Source organism: Candoia aspera, chromosome 8, assembly GCF_035149785.1.
Source record: "Candoia aspera isolate rCanAsp1 chromosome 8, rCanAsp1.hap2, whole genome shotgun sequence".
Classification (NCBI taxonomy): domain Eukaryota; kingdom Metazoa; phylum Chordata; class Lepidosauria; order Squamata; family Boidae; genus Candoia; species Candoia aspera.
In genome coordinates, this window is record NC_086160.1 from 39,240,928 (window position 1) to 39,264,696 (window position 23,769).

At 37.4% G+C, this 23,769-nt stretch overlaps 1 protein-coding gene across 3 annotated transcripts in view; it reads left to right on the forward strand.

Annotated features, from left to right (window-relative positions):
- Positions 1 to 23,769, forward strand: part of SLC10A7 (solute carrier family 10 member 7) — a 146,692-nt gene that overhangs the window by 66,893 nt on the left and 56,030 nt on the right. The window contains exons 6-7 of one of the 3 annotated variants that reach the window (XM_063309732.1): positions 10,764 to 10,816; positions 13,247 to 13,691. The exons of the other annotated variants lie outside the window; for them this stretch is intronic. Coding sequence (XP_063165802.1) covers positions 10,764 to 10,775 — 12 coding nt within the window. The 3' untranslated portion in view covers positions 10,776 to 10,816; positions 13,247 to 13,691. Of the gene's footprint in view, positions 1 to 10,763; positions 10,817 to 13,246; positions 13,692 to 23,769 lie in introns of those variants that run through there. 3 annotated transcript variants of the gene reach the window in all.

Sequence of the window (23,769 nt, forward strand, 5' to 3'; positions counted from 1 at the left end):
AGTAGATGTAAAATTCTATTGAGTAATTTAGCTGTTTGTCTTCCTTTTATAGGGAGATGGAGAGTGCATCAACAGTAAAATGGAAAATATTCCACTATCAAATCTGTACTCTGAAGTGTATAGTTTGGTGAGAGCTTAGGGCCATTTCTCAAGCTACAGGGACTTTGATATCCCTCAGCCATCAGCCACACATATTGATTCATTGCCTAATAGTGTACTTTGGGTTTTGTACAGCCTCAGAAAGAGTAGTGTCCATTATGATGCCATAACCTCCCATGTGCTGGAACAATATGCAATAGAATGAGGAAATAGATCAGTGGAAAGCACTCAGTTACCTGCAGGGACGAAGGTATTTGTAAAATCTTACAAATAAAGGTTGATCACCATGTGTGTTAAAAAAAGACAGGTCTCCCTTGCTTATTTATGTCCTGTTCTCAAGTGATAATAGCACTGTAACAATTCAGACAAAATTTAGCAAGGTCCAAAGGTAGGCAAAGAATCAAAGCTACATTCTCAAGTAGAGAGGAGACATCAAGCAGGAATCAAAATCCAAAGTCACTTAAACACAAGTAAAGGGGTAAGTCTGGTAGAAATTTTTTCATGAGGCATAGTGTTGTGTTTCACAATGCAAGACTGATAAATAGAAATTCCAACACAAGTGTGTTACAACTTGAGAGCTTTTATATTTGTGTTTTCAAGAACCTACCAAATTGAGGTTTTAGATCTATAAAGCCCTAAATAGTCAGAATTGTTATTCACGAGTACAGACCCTCAGATCACTGAAGATCTGCTAACTCTTGGAAAAAGAACTTTCCTGTAATGGGCCTACTTTGTCTTGATCCCTGGGTCTGTGTCTGTGCTCTTAGGATTTTTACAGGATTCCTGCTAGAAACTCTTAAGTATAATTTTTCCCTTAATTTATAATTTATATATTTCCCTTAATTTGTATTTCTGCTTACAAACACATCTGGGGCTGTTCATACTTTTAGGACTATATTCTATGAACTCATTCATGAAGCCCCCCATGAATAGGATTTTATGGAGCAACCTTCATATGTATGCAGTTGTAATCTGTGATGATTAATAATCATTTCTATAAATAAGATGGCTAGCAAAGACTCACTGTCTTTATGGTGTACATGACTGGGGTCCAGAATATTGGAATTAGGACTCTGAAAGAACATCCTCTGACTTATTAGTTTCACTATGGCTAAAATAAGCTGAGCAAAACCAAAAGGAGACCTATCACTTTCCTTGTGTTTCTGTCTGGTACATATTTGTGTTAATAGAGCCTTGCTGTTAGAAACGTTTCTGAGAATTTCTAAAGGAGTTGCATACTGAAGCTAGATTTCCATCAGTTGTTTGCCCTTAGAAGCTAACCATCTGAAGAAAAACCAGTATTTAGCATTTTCTAGGTGAACAGGGTATTTAATGACATTTTGGTTTTGGTTTTGATTAATGTCAAAATATTTTTTTTGAGAGCATTAATCCTAAAAAAAAAAAAAAATCCATTCCAAACCATAATGATGCATAAACATACTCATGATGCTATGTCTTGCCACTGAGTTTAAATGGAGGGAGCAGTTCTGTACATGTTAAGGAATCAATATAGAAGTATACAGAAGGAGAGCAAATGCTGGTGGAACGGGGTCAACCACCTCAATTAAAATGTTAATAAAATTGTAAATAAAATTTATAGCCAGTTACTTTCATTCATTCAACTTTTTCAGAAGAGGTAAACTTTGATTGAATTTTGGAATGTGTAATTTTAATCACATACCGTTTGATAATCTAATCATAAATCTGATGTGACAGAACATTCTGTGACAGCTATGTGCAAAACTATGTACACATAATGAAGGAGAATAAGGATTTCTTAAAAAGAAATCAGAAAAGCATGTCTTTTCTGCATACTTAAAGAATACTGTAGTCAAACACTGAATATTAATAAACATGAAATTATAACACAATTGTCCCTTGTATATATATCATTAGATATAATAATTGTGACTAGATTTCATTTTGAGGCATGTATTCAAAAATTTAAAAATAATTATTTTTCAATAATAGTACTTAATTCTAAGCTAAATTAAAATACTTTAAAATGTTGGAATTAATGCACAAATACCTATATTTAGCTAACCAGTGATGGAAATTCATCAATCCCAACGAAGCATAACCTGCTGTTTGCCATAACCTTTTAAGATCTGAACTAGGAATATGCCTGTCTATCCATCTGTATCAATAGGGATGCTTTTATTTCATATCTGTATAATGTGTATTGTCCCACACTAATATTGATTGAAAGAACTCAGGCAAAGCAGTGTCAGCTTTTATTCCTACAGGGAAACCACTCAGCTGAATAGCAAGTCACTTAAGGTCAAATCAGGATTCATCTCACTTTGTTGCTGTGTTATAAAGTGTGCAGAACAAATGCAAAAAAAGGAAAAGACAGCTGGAGTGATCCTTGTAAAGGTTATCACTCTAAGGTTCCCTCAAATGCCCACTGTCCCACTAACACAAATGATAAACTTAACCATGCAGTGTGTTTCACAAAAACAGTGAAAACTGTAAAAGCATCACAACAATTTTAAGAAACAAGAACTGACACTTCAAAAACTGGCAAAAATGTAATATGCAGCTAAGGGTATATGTAAGAAACCAAGAAATATCCATAGCTTTAAAACAGAATAGACAAATTCAAGGCAAATACCACCAATTAGTTCTGAAACAGGCCATGCACTCAGAGGAGAACCTGTTCATAAGTGCAAATAATTGGAAGTTACTTCCACTGTATGGATGGGATGTGTATGTTTGTCTATGTGTATATTTTTAAAGTGAGATCAACCTGGATGTTGAGATGTGATACACAGTACTTCACTCATAGATGTTCAACTGAAGGCAATTTATTTTCTTCATAAGGAGCATTTAAAAACTAATCATAAGGTATAAAAATAGAACAAGGAGTGAAAAAAATTGTTTTGCAACGTAATATTAAATACATCCAAGAACAGGCCTTGGAATTATATCTGCAGCTAAACACTTGAAGTGGATCCACAGGATTCAATGTTACCTACACTCTTGGAATCTAACTACCTTATGAACTCATAAAACTATAAAAGGTTTGTTTGAGAAAGAAAAGAGAAGCTTGTTATGATATTGTTATCAGATAAGTCGATTATTAGCCAGGATGGCTTGGAAAAACTAACTTACTCAGTTGCATTATGCCACTGAAAAGCAGTTGCAGATTTGCAATGAGTAAGAAGTATTTTCTTTTTGTCCTAGCTTTGGACTTCACTGGAAGCATCAAATAGAAGCAGAAAGCTCAACTATATACCATTTATGCATTTAGAAGGCCTTTATGTCTTTTATAATATGAAAAAAAAATATTGGATCTGCTTTCTGTAATGATGGATTCAAAAAGGACAACATCTTCAAAAATTAAGAGTTAGATTAGTGCCTCAGAATTAAATATCTGTTAATGACAATTTCACTCAGTGAAAGTAATACGTTTTTCAGATAAAATTAAAATCAGATACTCAGCAAAATGAATGTCCTATCACCACCAGATGGACTCTTGCTTAGAGGATGAAGCTCAAAATGCAGGAATCCTTGGGCTCAGAACCATCAGTGAGGTAGTGGCAAGGAACCAACACAGATGTTTGGGCACGTAGTATCTAAAGTGCTGTGCAAAACGATTAAAATTATTTCAAATTCAAAACTCACTGTTTTACATTCATTACAATTGCTTCACATTCAAAATGGGCTGATTCAGCTCAAAACACTTTGAGTGTTGAAACAGCTGGTTTGGAACTCAAACTGTTTCAAACTCAAAATAGGGTATGTTAAATTCAAACATTCTGCACATTCCCAATTGCTAGTTTGCTAACATCCTTTGCACAAGGTTGTTAACAAATTTGAGAATATTCTACTGGATCAGATTAAAGTTCAGTTTTGCCAGGCATCTTAAAACGGTAGTTGCTGTCTGTCACTGTGAAGACAGAAGTAGGATTATTATAGTAGACATTGCATGTTTTTACCTAGCATCTGGTTTAAACATATACTGCCTCTGAATCTGAAGGTCCTATGACACTATATGGCTTATGGTTTTTTTAAAGATGAATGCCAGCCCAGCCCTGCAATCAAGGTTGCTGAGTGGCCCGAAACCCAGAAGGGCAGATCCTGAGAGTCTGACATTGTTGTTCTCACCCAACCACATCTCAGCAAGACATGCAAGGTCTGCACATTCATCTCCTAATAAATCATATGTGAATGCAGTCTTACTGCAGACAGACCTGGCATTCACCATCAGCACCTTGAAACCAGGAACCTTAGTATCTGGCTACCTAGTTCTCCAGTAGAGGCAGAAGTGGGGATCATCACCAAATCAGCAGTAACCTTTTTTCTGGAACAGATTGCTGATCACCCCTTCCCCAACACTAATATATCCCCTTCCTTGACCATCCACCTTTCAAGTTACTCGTCTCCATCATGTGAGCCAACTCAAACAAGATTATCAGCTCCTTGGCAATGTCTAGTCTGGCTGATCCACTTTGAACTGAACACCCACCGTTACCATACCCATCTTCCATTTGAGAGCCACTCTCCACTCTACTTGTTTTCAAAAAAGCATCACCTATGGACAGCTCGCCCACATCTGCTCTCTCACTGCAGATAGGGACTATCAATACAGTGTTCCATTTCTAGCCCAGACAGTATAGAACTCCCTGCCTTACAGGTGACCAAATCTCCTGTCAGTTCCTCTAGGTCAGTGGAGTACAGATGATTAAAGTACTGTACTAACTCCCCTCCAGTCTTAGAGCAACCTGACCAGGGTTCAGTAAGTTGAGTAGCACAAATCATCAAGGCTGGGTGAAGTCTTCATGACTGGCTAAATGATCTCTTTTTTCCTAATAACCACAAACCTCCTCCTGTGCATATCTTTTTAAATGCACACCAAAGCCCAATATCAAGAAGCCCAAAGAGCGTATATACACCAAAACATACTAAACCAACATTGTGCCAGTAGGTGTTTGTGTTTTGACAACCACAACTGATTAGTAACCCTAACACACGCATACTTGCTTTGCATTACCTTTTCACAGAATAAAATATAGCAAAATACACATGTAAAACACACATGCAACCCATCTAACATGTGAACATTCTCATAGCATTTTTACAATGGCTTGCCCAGAGAAGCATGTCCCTTGAACAGTTGCCTTCTGTTTGACCATGTGCTTAACTGCAGCTTTCCATTCAGCAGTCTGCTTCCACATCACCTTATTGAGACTACAACAATAGAAGCAGGACTATGAATGGTTGTTGCTTGAAGTACTCACTAGGCTGGAAATAGTTTGGAAAACGGTAGTGCAGTGATAAGCTATGAAAGAACAGTATAATCGTAGCACTCAGAAGAGCAGAAATAGTTCAATCAAATAATGGTTTTTTTTCCTGAAGTTAGAACAAAAGTCTCAAAGCATAATACTTTGTTTCAGAAATAGTACTCAAAACAACTGTTTCTAAAATTTTACAATCTGAGATTAAAACGAAACATTTATACATCCCTATTGTTGAGCATTCAGCATCCAAGTCCATATGGTTGCATTGGTTAGATTAGCCTTCCCCAACTGGTTAGCCCAGCAGTTGGAGATGATCAGAGTTGTATTCCAACACATATGGAAGCATCAGACTAGAGAAGGCTGACCTAGTTTCTTCCTGTAGACCTATGAATTAGATGGTTCTTTTTATGGAGTTGCTAGCCATCTTGCTTCAGTGCCAGCCCCCACTCTACCACCTCCTATTATATTGTGGCTAGTTGCTTAATTGGTAAACATATTCAGACCAGTCAGTTCTGTCACTGTGTATAGAGGATGTATAATCATGTGCATAAACAGCAGTACCATGTCAGGGGATTGCTGCTAGTTCTTGCAAAGGCTTTCCAATTCTTATGCAATAGATACATATCAAATTGTAATATAAACTGATGTGGTTCTCTAGAATAACATTCCAATTAACCCAGACCGATTATATATATTGGATAACTTTTCAGACCTGAAATTGCTCCCTGAAATTACTATTGCTATCTAGGGTTCTTTATAAATATTACCTTGTCTTCACTTACATTGGATGCAACTGTGCTCACCATAATTAGATTTTTTGAAAAATATGGTATACATGCATGTATGTCATTGACTTTAGAAAGTGTGACAAGACTAGTAAATCCAGTAAGAAGAGTAATGTGTAACAGTATCATTGATGGAACAGTTCTTCCCATTAAGCCTTCAAACTGTCTACAGCTGTCAACACATGGGCACTTTCTAGAGCCAAATTCTCTCATGCTGTGCGCTGCCTGCAGCTTGCCTGAAGCTCAGCTTTGACTGAAAATGTTGATTTCACTTCTTTTAGCCTTGTTCTCATTTAGCGTTAAAACCTGCCTAGAGTCTGCCTTTTATTCTGTAATGTACACATGCATGTGTCAACCCCTCACACTCTTCTGATGTGAAGTTAAGGTGCTCAAAAGATATGCTAGTAATCTCTATGAATAATTGATTAGAGAGGAGTCTGGCAGTGTTAATTGTGAGGTGCAACTGAGTGAACGCCAAAACAAAAGCTCTTTGGAATGTTTCTGGGAAAAAAAGGAACAGACTTGTAAAATCTTTAGTATTGAGCAACAGGGTCAGTGTGCTGAAGCAGAATTTAAGGAATGCTCTTGAATGTAATGGGTTTTGACTTGCCTTTCTTACGTGCCTCAGTGCTTCATTGATTGAGAACTCATTTGTTAAATCAGCTGTTTGTTGGACCATAGGCTGTTGAAATCATTTCAAAAAATAAACCCCCTTCACTCTTTCCTTTCTTTCTGGTTTTCATAATTCTCAGGGTTTTTTTTTTTCTTGTCAAAACCTGAAATATAGTGAATGAAATTTAATGAAATGTCATTAATGAGAATGGCATACGAACATTGGAATGAACATTGGCAATGCTCACCTTATTGGGCAAGGAAAGAAAGGAGTCAAGACTTATCTGAAATATTGATCACTTACCTTCTTAAATGGCACCTTTTAAATGCAGTTCAGAGCTTGGGCTCAAATATTTCAACTGGAAAAAGGTCTTAAACGGAGTATACTGAAAGTGTGGCTCAAGATACACACATCATAGTATTGGCTTTGGGAGATTGTTATAGGGGAATTCCACAGATGGGGTATAGCTTTTAAGCTTTTGGGGGTGAGGTGAGTTTTTTTAGTATACTAGAAAAAAAGCAATTGCCTTGAAAACCGAAAATACAGTTTTCAAAGCTTAATTGTATATCTAATGTTAACTATATTATAAGAAAGATGACACTGAAAATGAATGAAAATATGTGTTTTATTAAAGAAAGGGGCAGTGTTTTCCTTAGAAAAGATGCTCAATTTTTCTTGGTAATTCTGATGGCCGCAAATAAAAGCTAAAGATTTCTTGAGTTATTTATATAAATAAAAAGTTTAATACATTGCTTCTTGTATCTGAGATTTAAGCTCTGTTAATTTGTTGCTGATTTCAGGACTGGAAAGGAATTATTCTTTGGGGTACCAGAGTTTATTTTAATTTAGCTTATATCCAGAGTTGAGTCTATCTTTTCCTTCTGGTTATTAGCCATGTTTCTTGTTTGTTGCTGCAGAATGCATTTACTTCAAATAGGAACATGATTTTTTTTTGGTATGGGGAATTTGAAATAGCCCAGATATTAGAATGAGATTTTGCTACATTGCCAGGGGCATAGGGATGGCATTGTCTTCCTCCTTCCTATGTTTATCTAGGTTGATTATAAGAGCTGCTACTTTCAGGGTGGGCAGGTTAATAACTATGTCATTGTTTATGTCAGACCAGTTAGAAATATGACTATTAAACTGTGGCTGTTATTTCTATAGGTTTATGTTTGGGCTTCCTTATTTTTCCCTATTCCATCACAGGTAGTTCTCAGCTTACAACCATTCCTTCAGCCACTGTTCGAAATTATGATGGTGCTGAAAAAATGGACTTATGACTGTTGCAGCACCCCCACAGTCACATGCAGCCTGCCCACACTTATGACAGCTGGGGGACTTTGACTCCCCCACCCACCTATCTCCCCCCCATCTCTGCCCTTTTGACTGCCTGCACCTTGCCTTGAGGAGTGGCAAGCAGCCCCAAAACCCCGTGACTCTGGGGCTGCCTGCCACGCTGCGGCTCAGGGGCTCCTTGGTGCGCTGCGGCTCTGGGGCTGCAAGAAGCCCCTGAGCCACAGCGCAATGCAAAGCCACAGCTGCCCCTGGAAGCCACAGCCACACCAGCTCACCCCAGCAGCGTAGTGCCAAGCTGCAGTGCCCAGGAAGCCCAGGAAGCCACAGCGCCCAGGAAGCTGCAGCAAGTGCCAGTAAGCGCTGCACCAAGCCATAGCATCTGGGAAGCCCCAACAAGCCACAGTTCCCAGCAAGCGCCAGCAAGCATTTGTTCACCCAGCTGCCTTCTCTAATTCCTCTCACTGACCTTTTGCCTGGTGTCAATTTTAATTTTTAATATGGTAGATATTGAGGAATACAACATATAAAAACAAATGCTTTTTTGGCATCCTACATAATTTTTAAAAGTGAGAAGGGTTTCCTGAGAGAAAAAAGTTCAAGAAACACTGCACTAGAGAATATAATCTGGTGGGGCCCAGGAGGAGAGTCTTTTCTGTCATGGTGCCCATGCCCTGTGGAGGTTGGATTGGCCCCGACCCTGTTGGCCTTCCACAAGGTCTTAAAGATGTGGCTGTGCCACCAAGTGTGGGGATTTGGATGTTTAGTGGAGCCCATACAGTGGTTCTGTTGAGTGTGGGTTGTTTTTAGACCCTGGCTGTGGATTTTGTTAATTTGTAATTGGCTTTATAAGTTTTTTATTGGTGTGATTGTTTTGTTCTTTATGTTTTTAAAATTGTTGTAAGCCGCCCAGAGTAATGCGGTTGAGATGGGTGGCTGTATAAATTCAATAAATAAATAAATTCCCATTAATGGTTTCATTGAAATTAATGGAAGCTGTAGTGTTACTGTTCCTTTGTTTCAGAATATTAGGTGTAGTTTTATATCTATCAGTGACTAATAGATTCAGTTTGTAGTATCCATCATAAAACTGAGTCTAAATTGCAAAATATATGCCCAAAAAATTAATCTCATTTTTTTTTCTTTCTTACATTCTCATTTTGTTTGCAATGTCCTACTGTTACTGTTTAGCATCAGATAAAGGGCACTTCAGGACACATTGGTGTCTGACTCAACAAATTTCAATCATTTGGGCAAAGACAGAGTACTGTATGTGGCTCAGGGAAAGATCGGGAATGAAGATAGTTTAAGAGTACCAGGGAATACTTGAGCTGAGCCTCGACTGTCATTCTGAATGTGTGTTGTACATTGCATTCACCACAAATTAGTGGGTTATGGACAATAATAGATTGGCTTGCAAGTTAGTCCCTTGATTAGAGATCATACAGTATGTTATATGGAGAAAATTAGGCTTTGCTTTTGCTTCTGGGACGTTTACCAAACCTGAAATGCTGCATGTGGCAGGGATGTAACCCAGGCTAGTAACCTAGTGTCTAAAGTTTCTTTATCTTACAAAAACATTGTGAAAGTCTTGATTGACTGAAGTCCTGATGTATGGTAGAGGTCAATATCTATATCTGGTGATGATCATGGCATATGAAAGAATGTGAGTTGAAATGTAAGATAAGGAGGAGCAAATGGTGAAGGTTATACACTAATGAAATGAATGTATTAAATTATCTTGCATGTCTTGAAACTATGAGAAGAGGAAGGGAATGAAAATAGCTTGATAGTCTTTAGATGAGTGAGTGAGTTTACTTAATTGGTGTATACTGCTGCCCATCATGCTTTGGTGACTCTGGGTGGCTAATATAAGATTAAAAACCCAATATGAAACAATGAAAAATAATAATAGAATAATAGCACCTAAAGACAAACACAACTCAAACCATAAAAAACAGAATCACATTGGGGAGTTCACCTAGCCTCCAGACCTGATGACTAAGAGAACATCCATCTCTTCAAAGTTTTGACAGAATGCTAGCAGCGCTGGAACCAATAAATCTCAGGACACATGATGTTCCAGAGGGCAGGCACTGCAACAGAGATGGCATCTATTGAACAGTTCCATTTGGGTCTTGCCATATGGCATGGTTTAATAGATGGGATCTGGAGCATGCCCACCCTGTCAGATCCAAAAATACACAATTCAGAAAATTAATGAAATTATCGAAACTCACAGTATCAAAACACTAGTACTACACAGCTGACTCTATGAATTCTACAGGCAATGAGACCACAGAAAAAATGATTGGGCTTTTTGGAGACCTAAGAATGAATAAGAGTGGTAACAGTGTTGTTAACAAAAGTCCTAATTATTTTGAATATTATTCTGAATTAAGCTGAAGTCTATTCACAAGCACAAGAATAAATATACATTGAAACTATGATTTTATTGTTTATGATGAAAGACTGAGAAAATTAATGGAAGATAGAAGAATGATGACATGTTCTGAATGTGGGACAGACCATTATTTGTAATGAATCTTGGGGGAAAATAGTTATGGAAGAAAAGGAAAGAAGTGAGAGAAACAAAAGCAGCTGCTCTAACATGAAACAGGACATGATAAAACTATGTTCCATTTAAAACCAAATGAGAATGTGTGTCTGCTTTTTATTCTATCAAATGTACTGAGGAGTGTTACCCAATTCCTGCTGTCTTCTCAGAGTCATTTCTGATGTCCAAAGTGATGTGATTGATAATGGATTGAATGGATGTGGTGAGTTAATTCTCTGTTGAAGACATTATGTTTATTGCTTAACTAATCTCCAGTATTCTTTTGCTAATTATTACACCAATATTAAAACTGATTTTAGCAGCTCCACAGTGGTAAAGTAAATCAGGATTCAGGATTGATCACAATTTGCTTTGATTTGATCACTCCACATTCAGTTCATACCATATCCTTTTGCTTATGTGGCTTTATCCTCAACCTCTAAGGAATCAGTAGAATCTGAAGGTGAAACCAAATGCAAAAATCCTTCAATCCAATTCTTATCCTTAAAGAAAACCAATCGATCAATACGACATGGGCTCACCTAATCTCCCAACCCCCATGCCTGGGAAAATAGCCAGTTCCAGAAAGCCAGAGGGTCAGGGCCAATCTAACCTCAGGTGGTATGGTGTTCCAAAGGGCAGGCACTGTGACAGAAAGGCACACTTCCTGGGTCCTAAAAGATGGCAGATTGATGGGACCATAGCATGCCACATGTGCTGGACCTGATGAGATGGGTAGAGACCATTGGAGAGAAATGGTCCCTCAAATAACCCAGCCCCATCCCATGAAGGATTTTATTGGTGACCACCCTACCAGTGAATTGCACCAAGAAGCATATTGGGAACCAGTGCAGCTTGCAGAGCTAAGGTGTATCATGGATGTATCAAGTTATGTCCATAATTGACCCCAGGGCAGGGGAGACCCCAGGGCGGGGGAGGAGGGGTGGCTATTGTCATCCAGGAGTCTCTGGTAGCCTTCAGGGTCGCTGCTCCACAAGTGGCCAGTTGTGAGATCCTGTTCTTCTAGTTGGGATCCCAAGAACAGTTGGGAGTGTTGCTCCTGTACCAGCCTTCCTGCTACATAGCAACCTCCCTGCCTGAGCGCTGGAAGCCATCTCAGGGTTGGCAGTGGAGTTCCCCAGGATTATGATTTTGGGGGACTTCAACCTGCCGTCCCTGGGGCGTGCCTCAGAGGCGGCTCATGAGTTTATGTCTACCATGGCTGCCGTGGGCCTGTCCCAGATTATTCAGGACCTGACTCAAGACAGTGGCCTCACACCGGACTTGGTTTTCTTGTCAGAGCAGTGGCAATGTGATCTGAGGGGAGAGTTACATCTGTCCCCTTTGTCATGGTCAGATCACACTCTGGTGGCCTTGAGATTATCCTATGCCGCCCCCCTCCGCAGGGAGGCAGGACCCATTCGACTGGTCTGTCCCCGGCGACTAATGGACCCGGCAGGGTTTCAGAGGGAGCTGGGGGTTATACCTGAGGATCTGCAGCATGGTCCAGTGGAGGCCTTTGCTGCTGCCTGGAATAGGGAGGCGGCTGAGGCCTTGGACAGGATCATGCCCATGCGACCTCTCTCGTCCCATCGAACCCAACACTCCCCAAATTGAGTGTTCTGCTTTAACCCTCAAGAAAGTATATGCAATACTGGTGTGTGCCACTGCACATTAGGAAGAGATTTAAAACGTTTCCTGAGTTTCTTGCTGAAATCCTCTTCAATCCCTGGTATAGTAGACAGACAGACAGACAATATCAGCTTTTTTTCCATTTCAGCAGAGGGGTAGATTTCAAAAATGTCTAGAATTACATTTTAACCATTACCTTTCTGTGTTCAGGTGGTTCCAATTCAGCCAACAACTTTTCATTCTTAAGTAAAAATAAAGAGAGATGCTTAGTTGTGTGCTGCTTAATTTAATATAACATGAAAAAGGATCCTTAGACTCCAAACATATGTTTCACCCAAGACACAGAGGCCAATATGGATCCTATCACAGCGGTGAATTTTAGGTCTTAGATAATTATTAGAAGTGGTGTAGCTGCTGCTTTCCTGAAGAAATATTACAAAATATGCTAGCTCCTGGTTTTGCAGCAATAAAATAAAAAGGAAGTTTATTGACTTACAGATATTCACTTAGAATAGTTTATGGACAATCTTAAATTTCTCATAAATATTAAATTTCTCATATTGGGGATGGTCAATGAATATGAGACTTTAAGAACCATTTCCCTTGAAAAGAAAGAAAATGTGAAATAAATTTAGTCCCACAATTTCTAAGTAAAAATAAGCCTGGCTTACTCTCCTGTCTGGTATCTTGTATTATTCTCCTATCTGGTACCGTTGTGTTGTGCTACAGCTCCCATCATGGGCATACTTCATGCTGTCTGAGAATGATGTCAGTTGTAATCTAGCATATCTCTGAGCACTAGATTGGGAAGGGCTGCATGGATCTAGGTGATTTTATACAGAGTTACATATGTTGAAACCTACTTGTGCTGCAAGCTTTCCCTTCGCTGTGGTCTCCTGCTTCCCTACAGAGCCTTTCCTGGGAGTTGAAAATGCATGAACAAGCATTTTGTTTTATTGGGCATTGCTCCCATTAATGTTGCACAGTAAATCAGTCTTTCTTCTTGCTTTTCTGTTCCCAGGTTTGCCAGTGAAATGGGGATCTGTAAGCTATGTACCTTTTGTAACTCCTCAGGTTGGAATCTCCTGAACTGTAATTCAGATTGACCACTAAATGCAGAATTGGTCATGCATCTTTTTAAAAAGAGTTTCTGATAGAAATACCTATATTTGATTGTCTTCTTTTCCTGTACTGAGGATAAAAACATTTTAAAAGTATGTTTAAAATACATTTTATGTATGATGCTGTCCACATATGTTCTCAGTGCTATCAGTGGAATATCATAGCAATATAATTGCCTGAAGTCCTGAATTCCATTCAGTTTTTCAAGTATACTTGTAAATGTTCAAACTGCAAGCTTTCTGAAAATTTGTCAGATAGTTCTATATGAACTCTCACTGGAAAATAATACAAGTGTAAAATAATTCTGTAATAGTTCTATAAAAATAGAAATACTATGGAAATGTAGTGTGCAACATCTCTTGAAGTTTATTTAAATTAAAAAACAACTGAAGTATGGGCATATACCAGATTTCAATAAGCTTGGAGTGACTGAATGCTATATAAATGTAGTTTATCTAGCTATTCTCAGAAGGTATAGGATATAAATTTGTAAGGTACCAGCTGATGCATTCTGTTTATAAAATATGAGATAATATCTCTTGTAATGTCACAGTTGTGATGGCTGTGGAAATATATTTAGGATAATGGGTAGGACATTGGAAGAAAGACACAATCATTTAAGTGTTATGTGTTGGCAGTGGCTAGATGACATCTTAATGTTTTTGCAGTTTAATTCTTTGGCACTTGTTAAGCAGTTTTTAAAAATAAATATCTCATTTAAAAGGCTATAATAAGTAGCTTTTTTGGATATTTATTTATATAAGTTGATTTTGGCGCCACCCGACTCCAGACTGACTCTCATCTTCGTCTTCTCATGATATTTTATGTCTCTTTATAAATTATATATGATCTGTGGAAATATTCCCTCTCTTTCCTCAGAATGGTCTGGTTATGTTTACATCTAACTTCCTTAAAGCAAATAGTTTTAAATTTTAAAAAATACCATAATGCAAAAGAAGATTATTGTGTATTCTTTGCAGAGTCACAAAATTGTAACAAGTTTGTCTTCTTTGTTTTTCTTATGTCTTCCTTAACAAAAGAACAATTAAAGTCTTTGAAACCTTATCCCTTTTTAAAAACAATCCAGTGTTACTGAGACGTGTTTTTTTACATGCCAGGATTTTTTTTTTTTTACTAGGGAAGACACAATCAAATGGCAAAGCTGTGGGTTTTTTGTTTTTTTTTTGTTCTTTTTCAGAAATCCCCGACGAACCCATGACACTTGGTACTGCTACAGCTGTACAGAGCTATTCATAATTGATGACTTGGGGCCAGACAGGCAGGCAAAGAGCCCAAGCAACACAAATATAGATTACCATAGTGTGAGGTTTGTTTTCTGTATTTTGAAATCAGACACTTAATTCCAAAAAGTGGGTTTCAATTCACCCTCTGCTACTGCCCTGCAACATTTATAGCAGCGGTGGTTGAACAGCTCTTAACTGATATCCATAGCGAAAACAGTGTTTAACTTTGCTTTAAAAAATGAATAAATCACTTTTACTATATGTAGTAAAATGTAAGAGAAAACTGATCACTCACATGCTGATGACAAAAAGTGTTGTTTTCTTAGCAAATCAGACATAAGCCTCAAATATATTAGAAGCCAAAAGTCTTCTAGCTGTGTGATATTTCTTTCTGTACTAGAAAAGGTGACATTTATCACTGGAAGTCAAATAGTCTCAGTTTTGTATATGCTTTTAGCAGCAGGTAGGCTCAACGTAGCAAAACTCTAAAGCATTTTTTAAGTTGAACTCAGTGGGTTTATTATGCTGTTTCTCATTCAGATGCTCTCACTGATTGGGCGACATTGCAGCCATAGAATGCTATACTGTTTAAGCCATCAGGTCCAACCCTCAGAGCAGGAACCCAAATTAAAGCATCCCAAACAGATTATTGTCTAATCTCTGATGACACCCAGCAGAGGAGAGGTTATCATCATTCTGAGTAATTACTTCTGTTGATGAACTGCTTTGGCTGTTAAGAATTTTTGTAATGTTCAACTGGAATTTTCCTTTCTGTAACTTTACTCTTGAGTCTTGCCTGCTGGAATGATAGAGAACAGGTCTGGACCTTCTTCCGTGGAATATCCTTTCAGATGTTTGAAGAGAGCTACCTTTTCTTCTTGGTCTTCTCTTCTCATGGCTAAATATTCCAATTGTATACATTCATTTATTATAGGATGTGATTTTGATTCTTTTTTTTTTACTACATTTGTGTCCACAACCTAGAGGGTGCTGAAATACATATTCTTGTTTGTTAATTCTGCTTTAATAGACTAACAAAAACAAAATAAAATGGGTTGCAGCAGGAATACTGACTAATTAATCCACTAATCTTTTCACTTATTCTTTATTTGGGGAAATAGAGAAAAGGGATTGAAATACATCTCCTTAATTTTATATGGGACACAATGGTATTTAACTTTTTGCATATACATTTTTATGGCTATATGTTAACTGCAGTTTACTTATGAATGGGAACAGTACAGCCAAACTAAGCCTTCTTGCATTCTGTTTTATTTTAATGGAATTGTTATGCAAGTACTTTACTGATCAGTAGAATATTTGAATTGTTCCAGGACTGAAGACCATTAATTAATGGAATTGCTTCCATATCCAGTATTTGCTTAGCTCAGGTGAGGATGCAAAGCACACAAGTAGAAAATAATGGAAAGTAAGAATACCTTTCACATTCATGAAAACAGGGTGATAAACTCATCAACCCGATGTCACACTGATAAATGATAGTAATGTACAGTTTGGATAGAGAAGGAACCAGACCATGCAGACTATGGTAGCATGTTCCTAATGGAGAAGAGATATTAAAACCTGGGAACAGCCATAAGTACAGCTAAGAGAAACTTGTGGCACTCTCTTTTGAAGGAGTAAAATTCACGCACAGAAACATCTGGCTCCAACTTCTGCACAAGCAAAATATTTATCACACCTTCATCCTGCAGTGGATGGAAAGGTATAAAAAAAGTGGAATTGAGGGACATTAATGTACCCCTGCCCCCAATAATGAAAGAGGCAGAACATTTGCTGCTTCAAATGTTCATTGTGAAGAGGAGCGGTATGCATCTTGGCAGCTATTCTTTATTGACAAGATGATAAATGCAGTACCAGTATCGTACTGAGGTTGGTGTGCTAAATTGAAGTTGGGGAGATATGAGAATTCAAATCCCAGTGAAGGCCTGATGCTCATTAGGCAATTTAGGCTGGTTTCTGTCTGTTAACCTTGCCTACTGTATAGGGGCAGGCAATCATGCCTTTTTTGCCATCAGTTTCTAGAAAGAAGGCAGGGTATCAATGCAACAAAGTGTTTTCAAGAGCGGTGTGACTGAAATGAATGTGGTTGCTGCCCCTATCCTTTTTTGCATGTTTTCCTCTGTACATGTCATGAGTAAGGATGGCGAGCAGGGGGCTCCCATCCAGACTGTAAAGCGCATGCGTAGCACTGAGGAATTAGGTAGCCATTCCAAGAGACACAGATCGGGCCCGCCTTAACCTTTGGGGTTTATATGTCTGAGTTTTTCCCACGCTTCTTCAGTTTGTTAGGATTTTCCTGTTATGTAGCAGCAATAAAACACTAGAGACCTGTTGCTTGTCTCAGCGTGGTTCCTGGCTATTAGGACAGTACATCTTCATAGCTAGAATAGCTACAGACTTATCTGAGATGTTCTGTCAATGTCCTCTTTGTGGTAGTATATTTGATGTCCTTCTGGCTTCCTAGTATAACCCCACAGCTAGCATAGCTTTAGCAGTATAATTGTGTCCTGTATTAATGAGAATCAGTTCTAACTTCGGCTGGATGGTTCTAAATGTAAATAAATGTGTTAATGGTGGCAAAATAAAAATCTGGTTTGGAGTTGGCAGATACCCTGAAATATGAAAATGTTTATATATATATATTTTCTAAAAATATGCCAGTAACCTTCATTTTATTAGGCAGATATAAAAAGATTTTTTTTCTTAGCTATAAATTAGAAATGATAAATGATTGACAGTGAAAACTGTTTGCTTAGAAAGGCTGTACACTCTGGTTTGGAAATAATGATGAGTAGCCATTCTGGAAGTGGTTTATATTTCACTTTCTACAAAAGGAATATCTGCCAAAATTAATTATCTTTTTATAGTGCATTATTTTCATTTATTGTATTGCCTTTGCACCATTTGTAATGGCTTAACATCCTAATGTAAATTTTCAAATATGAAATCAACATTATACAATTTCCTCTTAGATTGAGATTTATTTTCTTGAAAGTAATATAGCACCATCTAGTGTAGAAGAAATTATTTTGACAATTTTTATAACCTTTAAAGCGTAATAGTATTTCATCTGACTATTACAAGAAAGGTAGCTGTATTAACGCAAACACCAACCAAAAATGCTTTTGCCAGGTATCAGTCAGCAAAACTGATATATCAATCTATTTATGGTATTTATGAAATTTTTTATTTCTGGAACTAGAGAAAGAGCTAACATCAAAGTCTCAATCTGAGTTAACTTAATTTTGCCTCAAGTAGCATATGAATGTATTGTGTATGGTGGTTTCTGCTTTTTTAAGAAATGCTATTGTACCAACCTTTGAATATCTCTTTCTACATGCACCAAGTTATTCTAAGGAACTTCTTGTCAATTTCCTCTTATCAGATAAGAAAAGTTTTATCACCCATAATGTAGAAAAGTTCTATATAGCTGCTGTAAATGTGTGCAAACAGCTATTATTTCACGATTGACATCCCATACCTGGAATGACCACCCTTACCTTCCATCAAATAATTCTGATTATTCTGGAGCAATAGAAGAACTAATATTGAAGGAACAAAATTTACCCAAATTGGAAAGAGTGTTGAACTTGTATTTTAAAAGGCTTATATAATTCTTTCTATTTATTTGCATTAAAAGAATTGTTAAAAAGAATATTTAAAACCAGAAGGTACATATAGGGACAGATATAAATCCTACGTGTCTGTCTTATCAGGTAAATTTGGCTTAGAAAATAATTTCTGACATAGGTTTTTTTATAGAAATAGAAAGAAAAGAATGTTGCTTGAGTTGTTAGTCAAAGGGTTTTACCCATCAGTTCAAGGGTAAAACATTTTTAGTACCAATAGATAATTTAGTGCTGATAGAAAATAAAGATCATGTGTCTGGAAGAACTATCTAGATTCCTTATTCTAGTTTCACAACCTGGTATCATTTTGTATATACACATTCAAAGCCTAACATACTAACCCAAAATATAAAAGTATTAGAATTAGATATCCAGCCTTTGATGGTGCAAAGATGTGTTGGCCAAGATTCAGAGAACAACAAGCCCATGTTGATTTGGGCAGGTAAAACTAACTCTCCATGCCATGAATTATAATGTCACCAATGCTGGTTTAAGGAAAAAGTAAAATCTGCTTAGAAAACCCAAATAGGTCCTTGGAACATCATGTTAATCTAGATGCTTCAGCAGGTGGCAGCATGTAGCCAGCCTTGACTAGATGCTAAGCATAATCAATCTACTTGGGTGGGGAAATTGTTTGGGAATTCCATGGTTATTAGCTGGTCCAGTAAATTTAAAAAACAACCTGGACAAAGGCAGTGGCAAACTATTACCATAACACTGGTTAGAAACTGTATGGAGCTGAGGGCATCTATATTTTTTTTAAGGGAGGGGGAATAATTTATATATTTAGAATTGCAGTTATTGCTGGTCTATTGTTAATATGTGAAACAGAATAAGTTGACAGTATCCTGAATATCTACCAGAACTTCTACTATTAGCATATCAGGCTAGAATTATTCCATGCCTTTTGTATTTGTTGTCCGTTTATATGGAAACTTTTTTTTTCACCATAGAGCAGAGGGGTGTGATTCTATTTTAGCCAGCAAGAATCTACCACCTAACTGTTCATAAAAGATCTAATCTCCATGAAATAAAACTTTAATGGTTTGTGATATTACAGTCAACTGAAACTAAAAAGCTACATAACATTTTGGGGATTGATCAGAAAAAATATACAATGGAGATAAGTAAAACTAAAGCAAATGATGAGGCTGTTTACAACAGAAGGACATAAATGAAAAGAGACGCAGGAGATTTCTGTGTAGTACTTGAAAGACAAAATACAAAATCATTCAAGTTAGTATTGTAACAGTGTGTCACCTTAAGCTTCATACCCATATTTTGATGATTGTTCATGTAAGCTGAAAATATGGCGTGTTACAAATATGTAATACACTAGAAGCAACACCAGAATAAATGAATGGCTTATTATGATCAGCATAAATAAATTCCAAATAGAAATACAAGTTCTTGAATACAAACAAGTTAATAAAAATCAGTAAAAATGCCTATAAACTTAAAGCACAGCCAGCCAATAGATAAACAGCTGCAATTAAAATAGATGATAAAACCAGGTAAGAACTATCCAAGAGCTACATAAAGAAAGATTGCAGCATAGGCATATCATGCAGACAATGGAGCAATAGTTAGCAACATTCAACCAAATATAGTCAAATTGATCTGATGGTAACAGCTGGAGGTAAAAGGAATCAGGATGACCAAGGTGCTTGACTAAAAATGGAGATAACTCCTGCTGAGCATCAGCATAAAATGAGCAGCACAATACAACATGATACAGCATTTCAGTTGCTCTTCCACCACAGGGAACCAATTTCCACTTGAATGGGATGTTCCAATATCTCCCTTCCAGTAACAGCAGGGTGTGTGTGTGTTGCATCTGATCAAAAATCTTCTGAATTTGGGGGCTGTTAAACAGCTAAGTTACCTAGCTGGGTAGAAAGCAACACTTATGCATCTGAGGCGCTTGTATAACTTCAGGCATAGGAGGGGATCTTGGAAGATTAATTCTGGTTTGTAATGGGAAAAGTTAAATAACATTGTCAGAGCTGGCCATCATTCAATAAAACTTTTCATAGTTAAATGTCAGGGATTTTTTTATTTCTAGGGTTACAGTACTATTTTAACTAACAATATTATCAAGTGTGTTGAATATGCCCTCTGCTGGCAGATAAAGTTTTTCACCTCTTAGTCTTTCTTTTTTTTAATGGAAAAAAAGCCTCTGATTTGAGCTTGATTCCAGGTAAACTACATGAATCTATTCATGCAGTTTTCTTGGCATACAGAAGTGGTTTTCCAGTTTGTTTTTTTTAAATCTCCCAGTCTAGTCCAGGGACCTGATTTTCTGAATGGCTCCCCATCCAAATATTATGACGTGTGTATCTGTCTGCAAGATATGTTATTGTGAGTTTCTGCATTTATAAAATAATGCCTGTGCTAAAACTGTCCCTTACATTTATTGAATTGCTTGTAAAATAATAAAGTCATGATTTCTCTATTACTAGGACTACAATCTCATTATTGCCTAATCTGACTGTAGTATGTCCTCCAGTTTTATAAAATATTTTAATATTATACATCCCTGCATAGAAGTGACACATTCACAAAGCCCACACTCAGGTTATGCTGTTGATGGCATAGGATTTCAGTGAGGGCTATAATTAAATGTACAATTAGATAAAAATAAGTCCTGCTGAACACAGCAGGAATTGAATTTAATAAATAAGCGTAAGATATTGGACTGAGTCAAGTGGCAGAGCCAACATTGCTGAGAAATAATGTAACAGTTTAAGATACGCTTGTATCAGCAACTCACTAGCAGTGGTATAACCACTTCCATTCAGGGAGTTGTCTTACCTCTAACAACTTAATTTTCAGAAAGGTTTGTAGAAATTAAATCATTCTTTTTGAAGTTAACGCTGATTCAAAGTGCATCACTGGAAGTATGAAACACGCCAGCAAAATATTATTTACAGATCTCATTTAAGAAGACACACACCATGCAGCCGTATCACTTGGCCATCATGTTAAAAGCAGCACACAACTGGGACCATTTTGGAGGAATAATGCTGCTTTATTCAGAAACGTTAGAACTCTCTGGCACAGATACCCTGCATAAACTCAGCTCAGTTTTTGTAACTGGGCCTATAAGAACAAAGAGAAGTCCCTAAGACAGGGAAACTAAAGAGAATCTCACACTAGGTGATGGTGGTGGTGGTGGGGTGATGCCTTCTAGCATATTTCTTGGGGGATTAGTGGAACAGAATGAAAGATACTCTCCATTTCTCCCCATCAACCTACTGAGAAGGAAAGACATGTATGTGCAGAGCATAAGTATAGAGTGTTACATCTTGACTTGGGAATATGAAGAACAAGTATACTGATTTTACAACTTCCAATTACTTAACAGTTTGTAGCAGTGTTTCTCACATCAGGGATACAGCATAAATAAGCAATGAAGAAGACAATAACCTCCAAAGCCAGGTTAAATTCTCAGGCTGCACCAGTAAAAAGAATAGATAGCACAGCTTTTAGCCCCCCTGGGCAAACAGAGCCTCTGTTGCAGAATCACAATAAACTAAACAATGAAAGGAGAAAAGACTATATTGGATGGAAGATTATCTTGGTGATCATAGTAGGAATCTTTAAATATTACAGTGAATACCAGGGGAAGAGGGGCATGAGAATGAAGAATAGGGGCGCACTTAGTTAGCAATGAACTGGTAATGAGCACACTTCAATCATTGCAACTTTCTGCTGCTGCTGCTGCTGCTGCTGCAATTACTGAACCCTGTCCCCATGTTTTTCTCCACAGATGACTAGAAAGCCATGCCATTTGTACCACAGCTAAATCTTACTGCTATGCATATTACAAATAAGGCTTAAAACAATAGCAGTGACCAATGAGAAACTGGTGTGCAGCTCTGTACTTTGTCTCTCCTTTTTTCCTGAAGAGTTCATGCGACTTTCCAGAACCCATTAGGATAAAAAAAGAACAAGTACAAGATAATCCAGCATGGAATTTCTATGATGGGGAAAGTTGTACTTGCATGCCCTTTATCTTTTAAAGAAACAGAGGCTCTACAGAAACAAAAACCTTGCTGCTTGCAATCAAAATGTGTTCTTCAAATAATGCCCAATAAAAGTTGTATGTTAAGCAGTATCATTGATTCTATTATGAATAGCAAAGGAACTTCAAGGGAATCTACTTGTTACCCACATTAGGCAGCTGTACATGTACCCAGAGTAGTTAACTATTTAACCCAGTATGCTTCATAGTTCACTTGATTCTTAGATATAGTATTTGCCACTGTATTTGAACACCAGTAAGTATATTGGCTGATCTAAACAACTCATTTTCTGCTTAATACTCCTTTCAAGTACCAGATATGGTAAATCAAACTATGTGGAGGCAGAAATGTATGTCATTTGGGAGAATAATACATAATACATAAATACATACTGTACAGTATGTGTAGGTATTTGTAGTTGAATGGAATAGAGTGAGTTGGGCAAAATGGCAAAATGGCAGGCATTTAGGATCTCACTTGGACTGTTGTTACAATAAGCCTATTCTTGCACTACTGACTGCAATTTTATGTATGTATGTATGTATATATAAAGGGGAGCAAGTGATTTCTATAGATAATCTCTCCTCTGACTGACTCTTGCATTGCTATCCATGTATAGGACAGCAAACAGCTTCTCTCTTGAAATCTCTTCCTTTCCAACCTCTCTGTCCTGGGGGGGAGCGAGCAATTTCTATAGGCAATCTCTCCTTTGCCTGCCCCTTCCTGCCCACCCCCCCCAGTGGGAAGATTGGAGAAGAAGAGATTTCAAGAGAGGACTGTAAGCTGTTTGCGTAGTACACCCGCATCTCCCAGATCCAGGCTGCCATCATGATCATATTGCTTTTGATATGTAGGAGAGCAAACAGCTTACTCTCTTGTAATTCCTTCCTCTCCAACCTCTCTCCACTCCCTTTCTCCAATCCCTTCCTCTCCAATCTCTATGCTTTGCAAGGGGGGAAAGGATCAGGCAAAGAAGAGATTGCCTACAGAAATTACTTGCTTTTTTTCTCCCCCCTCCCCCCCTTTCACAGAGCGGAGAGATTGGAGAAGTAGAGATTTCAAGAGAATAAGCTCTTTGCATAGCATGCCCGTGGCTCCCAGCCCTTTTCATTTTCAATTGATCTATAGTTTAAAAGGTTATATGCATTTATGAAATTATAATTAGGAGTGACTTATTTCTGTAAGTTTTTGCAAAAATATGCATGAAAATTTGTACATGAATCTTTTATTTTAAGAATAATTTAATTAGCCTACTGCCTGTCATTACACAAACCTTATTTCATTATAAAGCATTATACATTATATAATATAATATAAATTACATTAAATGAGTGGTATCAAGAGTTATATGTAACTAAAATAGATAATTTGTTTTTGTTTATTCTGGGAAGTATATAATTGATTTGATATACTTTATTTGAAAAAGAAAATAAACTACATGGAACAGAAATGGTGAACATAGCAACATGGAGATAAAGAGATAGAGTGATCATTGCA